The 8,386-nt window shown below is 41.2% G+C and overlaps 1 protein-coding gene across 5 annotated transcripts in view; it reads right to left on the bottom strand.

Moving 5' to 3' along the window:
- Cep85 (centrosomal protein 85) overlaps positions 1 to 8,386 on the bottom strand; it is a 42,484-nt gene that overhangs the window by 6,137 nt on the left and 27,961 nt on the right. For all 5 annotated transcript variants that reach the window (XR_002818418.1, XM_023703080.1, XM_012517309.2 and 2 more), the window contains 4 exons: positions 6,324 to 6,476; positions 5,955 to 6,106; positions 4,753 to 4,846; positions 2,640 to 2,690 (listed from right to left, as the gene is read on the bottom strand). Coding sequence is in view for 4 of the 5 variants with exons in the window: in XM_023703080.1 (XP_023558848.1) it covers positions 2,640 to 2,690; positions 4,753 to 4,846; positions 5,955 to 6,106; positions 6,324 to 6,476 (450 nt within the window). In the remaining variant the exon portion in view is untranslated. The remainder of the gene's footprint in view (positions 1 to 2,639; positions 2,691 to 4,752; positions 4,847 to 5,954; positions 6,107 to 6,323; positions 6,477 to 8,386) is intronic.

Genomic DNA, 8,386 nt, shown 5'->3' with positions numbered 1-8,386 from the left:
GCGGTCCCTGTGCTTTGCCAAGCTTGTTTCAAGTAGGTGCTTTAGACCACTGAGCCATCTCTCCAGCCCCCACAAAACTAATTTGAATAAATATATAAAATATTTTAGTTTTTTTAATAAAAAATGTAGCTATCAAGCAAAATACCTCATGACCATGAAACACCCAAGGTGACTGTGATCAGTCCACCTTATTCTCAGAAATTCATCTGACATTTTAAATTGCCTGAACAGTCTCATCAGGGATAAGTACAAAATTTAAAATGTTAAGACTTGGGGGGACCCGCTGATTAGCTCAATTGTTTAAGCACCTGCTCATGCAAATGCAGTCAGGTGCAGGATACCACAATCCGATCCCCAGCTCCACCTGCCTTACCAGATCCACCCTTAAGGCAGCCTGAGCCACAAAAAAACAAACAGAGCTAGAGAGATATAATAGTTGACCATGAACTTGGTATGGATGAGTCTCCAGGTTTAATCTCCAATACCAAAAAACAAAATAATGGTGGGTTTTCCCAACTTCTAACAAACTTCAGGGTTCCTGGAAATTTACTCTGAGATTCAGTAGAAACTCTATTAAAGACCAGGAATCCAAATTTATTTATGTCTGTCTACACACCCATCCACCCACCTCTTTAGTTCTGCAGTACTGTGGACCAAATTCAAGACTTTTATATTGAGCTACATCCCCAGGCCTTTTGAGACAGGGTCTCGTTAAATTGCCCAGGCGGGGCTCAAACAAGCCACCTCCTGCTCTGCAGGCTCCTGAGTGCTGGAATGACAGGTGTGTGCAGTCACAACCAGCTTTTGAGACTGAGTCTCACTATGCAATACAGGATGGCTTGAGATTTGCCATGTAGCTCAGGCTGTTCTTGAATGTGCAATATTCCTCCCCTTAGCCTCCCACAAAAACCTGGCATCTTAAATTAATATATGATATGCTAACCAGGCTTGACTACATCCTTACAGGAACTGAAAAAGGTGAATTAAAGAAATAATGGCAGGGGCTGATGAGATGGCTCAGGGGTCTAAAGCACCTACTTAGAACAAGCTTTGCAAAGCACAGGGACCGCGGTTCAATCCCCCAGCACCACATGCCGGCCAGCCCCGCCCCCTGGTGGGCTGAGCTGGCCACACACACACACACACACACACACACACACACACAAATAAATAAATAAAATTAAAATTAAAATTAAAATTAAAATTAAAAAAAAAAGAAATAATGGCAGGACCTATAGTTGGCAGCTGTTCCTCAGAGTGCAGTGTTCCATTAGAGTTCAAAGAGAACTTGAGAATGATTTTTTTTTTTTTTTCCTGACTCAGGCTGCCTTAAGGGCAGGGTCTGGTAAGGCAGGTGGAGTTGGGGATTGAACCCCTACATCCTATGCCTGACTGCATTTGTATGAGCAGGTGCTTAAACAACTCAGCTAACCAGCAGGCCCCTCAAAGTGAACTTGAGCAAACCTGCTTTGCTCAGAATTTCTTGAAGGATCCAATTCCTTCAATTTGTTGAAGAACCCATTCCTCTTCTGGCCCAAAATAGAAACCACAGGCTGACTTTGGTTCTTCCCTGTTCTTTAATCCCTATATCCCATCAGTCATTGCTTCCTCCTAGAAGTCATTTCAATCTGTCTCTTTACATCTCTTCCCTGCTACGCTGCTGTTCCATTACCTTTTTAGTGCCTCTCTCCAGGCTGCCAATCTGCCACATGCAATCTAGCACTGCAAACCAGACTAAACACTCTTTAATAGAATTCATCACCAGAGGTGGAGAATGTAGCTCAGTAGCACAAGTGCCTGTCTGGTAAGTGCAAGGTCCCAATTCAAATTTAAAAAACAGAATTCATCACCTACCTGAAGATTAAACACCAACATAGACAGACAGGGCCCCCTTCCATAGGCTGGACCTCCCAGCTCTCTACTCATTTCCTTAACAATAGTCATGCTCTGCAATATACTGTTTTTATCCATGGACCACATATATGACAGTGGGCCCATAAGACACTTAAATTTTGGGGCTGGGGAGATAGCTCAGTGGCATTAGTGCCTGCCTAGCAATAGCAAGCACAAGGTCCCGAGTTCAATCCCTGTTAACCGCCCCCCCCAAGAAAAGTTTATAGAAGTACATTCTATGTTTGCACAATGATGGAATCATCTAAAACCATTTTTCTCAAAAAGATAAAAGGTACTCTGATCATTAAGGGATAGGTGGCTACTTCAACAATATTAGCCTCTTTCAAGTTCAAGTTCAAAGCATGCTGTTTTTCATATCTCCATGATATTTCTATGAGAATTCCGGTGCCATTCATCCCAGCTCCTCTTCTTTGCCTGGCTATTTACCCTTCAAGGCTCAGGACTGTCAGAAACCTTTCTTTGTCCTCCTTTCCCCCCAGTGATTCTTCTGTGCTCACATCCACAGTGATGGAAACACTTTTTTCACAGCACTATGGTGAAGTTTCTCTTATATCTGTCCTACCTACAGGACTGCAGGCTCTAAAGCACTGACCAAATTTCATCCCTTTTGTATCCCTAATATTAGCCAAGTGAATTGTATAGCAGAGAACAGAATGAAATGTTAGGTGAATTCTAGTTTCCATTATTATGTCCTATCCACCAAAGCCCAATGACTCATGGCTCACCTGTACTTGTAAGCGCAACTGATCCATCTTCTGCTGTTGCTTCTCCACAATCTGAAAGACAAAATTAGCAAAGAAGACTGTATATGTGAGGCTCATGTTGAGGTCAAAGGACAAGGGAGTACACCAAGATCTGTAGTTTGGCCATCAGCTCCTCTAGCTACAGCCCATTAATTGTGAGAACAGGGTAAAGACTAATTAGCACTATCTAAAGAAATGTACTCACTCCAGATTTTGATTATACAGCTTCACATTCCTGCAACTTCTGTGCCTCACTCACACAGAGGTTTATACAGAATGGAATAGAGTCTACTGGAAGTAGGAGGAACCCCCACCCTAATGAGTGCAAGTCAATGGAATTACCTTTATACAAAGCCAGTATATACTGTGGTTCTTTGGTAAGGAGATGGCTAGACAATTCAGTTTAATGAAGCCTGTCCTATGCAGGGCTGTGATGGTTGTTAGTGATTACTATGCCCACACTGACTAACGAAGGAAAGATCCTGAATAATCTGTCTCTCGAGTGTTCTCTGAAGTACTTTTGGGTCTTTTCTTCTGATCTGCACAGTCTCACCAGCAGGCCACAGACTGCCTCTTCTCGATAACTGAGAAACCAAGACACTTCACTGACTAGAACTCTGCCTAATACAGGTATAGACCTGAGCCACAAATGAAGTGTACCAAGCTCTGATTCACCATTTTGGGTCATCTAATCTGGATGTTGAAAGGTATGTTCCCCTAAATTTTTTTCTTTTCTTCTTCTTCTTTTTTTTTTTTTTTTTTTTTTTTTTTTTTTTTTTTTGGTGGTAATAAAGTAAGTCCTTGACTTATGAAGGAGTTTCACACTAGGAGAATTGTTAAGTTGGAGGTCATTCCTAAACTGATAAAGTGAGTCTTATATGATATACCTGTGCAAGTTCACAACTTGAATTAAACAAGGACTTACTATACTGGGAACTGCACCCAGGGCCTTTGCACTAAGCTACATCCCAAGCCATTTTTTAATTTTTATTTTGAGTCAGGGTCTCACTAAATCACTAAATTGCCCAAGCCATGCTTCAAATTGCAATCCTCCTGCCTCAGCCTCTGAGAATTCTAGGATTGCAAGGATGTGCTAACATAACCAGCTCCTTCCTCAGTTTGGTTTATAATATTTCTAACAAGTACAGTGAATGTCTAAAATGCAAGCTTACTAGGCAGGGGCAACTTCTCAAGAGATGAGCTACTGGTAGCAGATTCTAGGTAGCACAAGGCTAGGAATTCATGGTTCTTCTTTTTAAAAAAAAAAATGTATTTAGGACAGGGTCTACAGGGTCTCACTATGTAGACTGGACTCAGTGATTCTGTTTTCAGCCTCCCAAGTGCTGGGAATACAGGTGCACCACCATGCCCAGTCTTTTTTTTTTTTTTTTTTTTTTTGCAGAACTGGGGATTGAACTCAGGCCCTTGCACTTGCCAGGGAAGCGTTTATTCTACTGAGCCATCTCCCCAGCCCCCCTTTAAAGCACATACTTTTAGAGGCTCGTAGACCTAGTGTCACAAAGGTGCCATCTCTAGATTTTCTTTTCTTTTGACCAGCCCGCGGCATGTGGTGCTGGGGGTCAAACCGTGGTCCCCTGGGCCTGCCTAAGCTTGCCTAAGCAGGCACTTTAGACGGCTGAGCTATCTTGCCGGCCCACCATGCCCAGTCTCAATCACCATCTCAGTGCAACCCCCTGTGGAGGGGGCAGCACAGCTTGCTGGGGATCGAACCCTGGCTGCTGTGCTCTGCCTAAGCAGGTGCTTTAATCTGCTGAGCTATTTGGCTGACCTTCATGGTTCTTTTTAAGTATACAATAATATTCATTCATTCATTCATTCATCCATTCATTCATTCATTCATATAGTAGAGATTGAATGTGGGCAAGCACTTCACTACTCAGCTATACTCCCAGCCCTTTTAAAATGGAACAGTCTCATAAAGTTGCCCAGGCTGTCCTTAAACTTGTAATTTTTTTTTTGCCTTAGCCTCCCCAGTTACACATTACTCATATGGGTCGCCAGTGTCTATATCTGGCTCTATAATCTTTTTCCTCTCAGCCCAAACATCATTATAGCCTAGATACCCTTAAGTTACCTTCCGGAGGGAATCACATTCCTCCTGTAGCGACTCCATTTCCACTTTGGAATCTTCTCCACCAGCTTCTTCCAAAGACTGCTTATCTTGCAGGCTGAAAGACAGCAGCCTCTTCAAGAACTCTAATGTCAAATTAATGTGGCTTTGACTTCTGGTTCTGCTGCTTACTTAATGTCTAAGACAAGACACTCAGTCCCCTATAGATTGTAGCTGAGGACAATGTTTTAAGTCTGTTGTAAGTGTAGTGTGAGCTGTAAGAAGCTATTCAGTGCATACTGGTTGTCTGCCCTGTAAGAATGTACCAATGAGCCATCAATTCTCTACTTATCAAAGGCTCCTGTTTTGATATATAAACATCACATACATTTAGACTATAAAAGTGACAGATGTACACTGTAGGAATTTTGGGAAATGCAAAAGAAATCTTTTTTCTTGGCCTCAATAGACTAGGGTAGAGCCAACTTTGTCCCTTAATTCTGGTTCTGGCTCTAGCCAATGGCTTCCTCCAGTAGATCCCTCATAATCACTTCCATCATGGCCCATCTGCTGAGATAAACAATAGGGTCACTGTGGTCAATATGGGATAAGAAATCCAATCCAACCATTAAGAACTGGATTTAATCCAAGAGGCTATTGAAACACAGCCATCATTTTCAGAAATTGCTATTAATACGAAGGAGTTCCCAAGATACTCTGAGAGCACATTATGGCATGTTGTTTTGTTCTCAGAAATTCTTCTGCAATTGAGAGCAATTCCAAGGCTGAAAAGAAACAGATGCTCTTGGTAGCCTATAGCATAAAAGGTTCAAAATGTAGACAACCCCATACCTCAGTACCAAGATCCATTTTTCAAAATATATAGATACCCTGCTTCCTAGTTCATAGTGTTTTATCATATATATAAATAATTATATATATATATATATATATATTTCAAGGATTCTTATGTGCTAGGGACTGAGCTGGATTCTCCCTAAAGACATAGTAAGAAGTTCCCATTGAGCCACCATACATACATTTTACACCATCCCACATATTTCTTGTCCATTATTAGCTTTTTTTTAATCCTTCACAAACCAAAAAAGATCAAGCTCAAAGATATAAAACGAAGTGTACAAGCACCTAAAGTCATACAGGTAAGTATGGCTAGTGATGACCAGAACTGAGCTCTCCCCTCCCTTCAATTTCACAGTGGTGTTTACTTATGTTTAGTGGAGAATTCTGCTTCTCTTTGTCTCAGGCTTTCCAGCTGAATCTCCTTCTCTCTGCAGATTGTCTGGGTCTCCTCCAGCAAACTCTCCAACTCAATCACTCTGTTTTGCAGCTTTGCGGTCTTCAACTCAGAATCTTTAAGCTAAGAAATAGGATCCCATGCTTAGAGTAAGTCACAAAACACTGAATAGATAACTCAAAATATTTTTAGTTCCAGTTATATAGATGTGAACCTAGACATGACTCCTTTAGGATTTTCCTTTTAAGAAGTAGCCTTTCAGAAAGTTCACAGCAAATGAGAAAGTTCTCCTGCCTGGCTACTCAGCTTTGCCCCAGGTACGCTCACACACTGCTACTACCTGCTGGCTTTGCTTCTCATGATCTTCTAGTGTAGGCAGGTCAGCCAGGTAACGCTCCAAGGTCTCAATATGCTGCTGCTTCTCACGGTTCTGCTCAGATTCCTTCTGGCATTTTTTTTTCAAATTATTGATATGTTTATCACGACCTTTGACCTAGGGAAAGAAATGTTAAGTCTCTCTCCATTCACTCTCTTTTTGAGACAGCATCTCACTATTCAGTTCAGGCTGGGCTTCAGCTCACTTTATAGCCCAGGCCAGTCTCAAACTCATTACAATCCTCCTGCCTCAGCCTCCCAAGTGCTGGGATCCACTCATTCTTCTTGGACCTTGATCATCAACTTTTTCCAAAGTGACCACTGCCTCTGTTCTTGAAGCTATTCATGTTGTTCTACTCAACAAAGGCAGAAAGTTTCAACAAATTCTTCCATTTGGATTGAGGCATAAACTGCAGAGTCAACACAGCTGAACTTTCCTGTCAGGGGCAAGAATGAAGGGCCCTAGAGGCAGTTCTTAAAAAATTGGTGGTACTTCTGTAAAGTAAACTTTATGCTTCTGTTAACTTCTGAGTTTTCTAAGAAATGCTCAGAAAGGTGGAAGACCATGTCTGTTAAAAAAAAAAAATGAAAATTTGAAGACATGGTAAAAGCAGACAAGGCTCATTATGAGAGAGAAATGAAAACTTATATTTCTCCTAAAGGAGAAACAAAAAAGTTCAAGGATCCCAATGTACCCAAGAGACCTCCTTCGGCCTTCTTGTTCTGTTCTGAGTATCGCCCAAAAATCAAAGGAGAACATCCTGGCCTCTCCACTGGTGTTGTCGCAAACAAACGTGGAGAAATGCAGAATAATACTGCAGCAGATAACAAGCAACCATACAAGAAGACTGCTAAGCTGAAGGAAAAGTATGAAAAAGACATTGCTGCCTACCAAGCTAAAGGAAAACCTGATGCAGCAAAAAGGGAGTCATCAAGGCTGAAAAAAGCAAAAAGGAAGAGGAGGAAGAAGAGGATGATAAATAAGTTGGTTCTAGCGTTTTGTTTTGTTTTTTTCTTATCCATAAGGCATTTAACCCCTCTGTGCACAACTAACCCCTTCTGAAGAAAAAAACTTGAAATGTAAGGCTGTGTAAGATTTGTTTTTAAACTATACAGTGTCTTTTTTTTTTTTTTTGTATAGTTCACATACTACTGAATGTCTTTTTTTTGGGGGGGGGTATAGGCAGAACTGGGGATTGAACTCAGGCCCTTGCGCTGGCCAGGGAAGCACTTATTCCACTGAGCCATCTCCCCGGCCCCCCAAATGTGTCTTTATATAGCCCTGTCCTGGAGGTATTTTCAATAGCCACTAACCTTGCCTGGTACAGTATGGGGGTTGTAAACTGACATGGAAATTTAAAGCAAGTTCTTGTTGGTGCACAGCACTGATTAGTTATGTATGGGGACGGTAGTTTTTCATTTTCAGTTGTCTCTGATACAGCTTATACAAAATAACTGTTGTTCTGTTAACTGAATACCACTCTGTAATTGAAAAAAAAAAAAAGTTGCAACTGTTTTGTTGACATTCTGAATGCTTCTAAGTAAGTACAATTTGGTTTTTTTGGCGGAACCAGGGATTGAACTCAGGCCCTATGTTTGCCAGGGAAGCACTTATTCTACTGAGCTACCTCCCCGGCCCCTGTTTTCTATAGTTCTAAATATTGGTCTGGAGAATTACGGAAAGAGTCACAGGACTTTCTGAATTTGTAAGTTGATCAGTACAAGTGGCCTAGGGAGCTCAGAACTCAGTTGTTGTCTGAAATAAGTGCATGTTGTTGAGGACAATGACCTTAAATTTGTGTGAAGTCTAGTTGTGTGAGTCTAATTCTGCCTCAGAATTAGATTTTAGTAGTATATGTAACTTCCCTATAGACATACGGAAAAGTTCAGATGTGTTAACTCTGCATATTCTGGTGAGAAAGGCACTCTTCTCTAAAAACCACACATAACATAAACTTAAGCAAACATGTGAAAGAGCTAATGAGACTATAAACTCTTTTTTTTTTTTTTTTTTTTTTGGAACCGGGG

The sequence above is a fragment of the Octodon degus genome, unplaced genomic scaffold (genome assembly GCF_000260255.1).
Source record: "Octodon degus isolate 3935 unplaced genomic scaffold, OctDeg1.0 scaffold00163, whole genome shotgun sequence".
NCBI classification, from domain to species: Eukaryota; Metazoa; Chordata; class Mammalia; order Rodentia; family Octodontidae; genus Octodon; species Octodon degus.
This window is presented reverse-complemented; position numbering and strand designations above follow the sequence as displayed.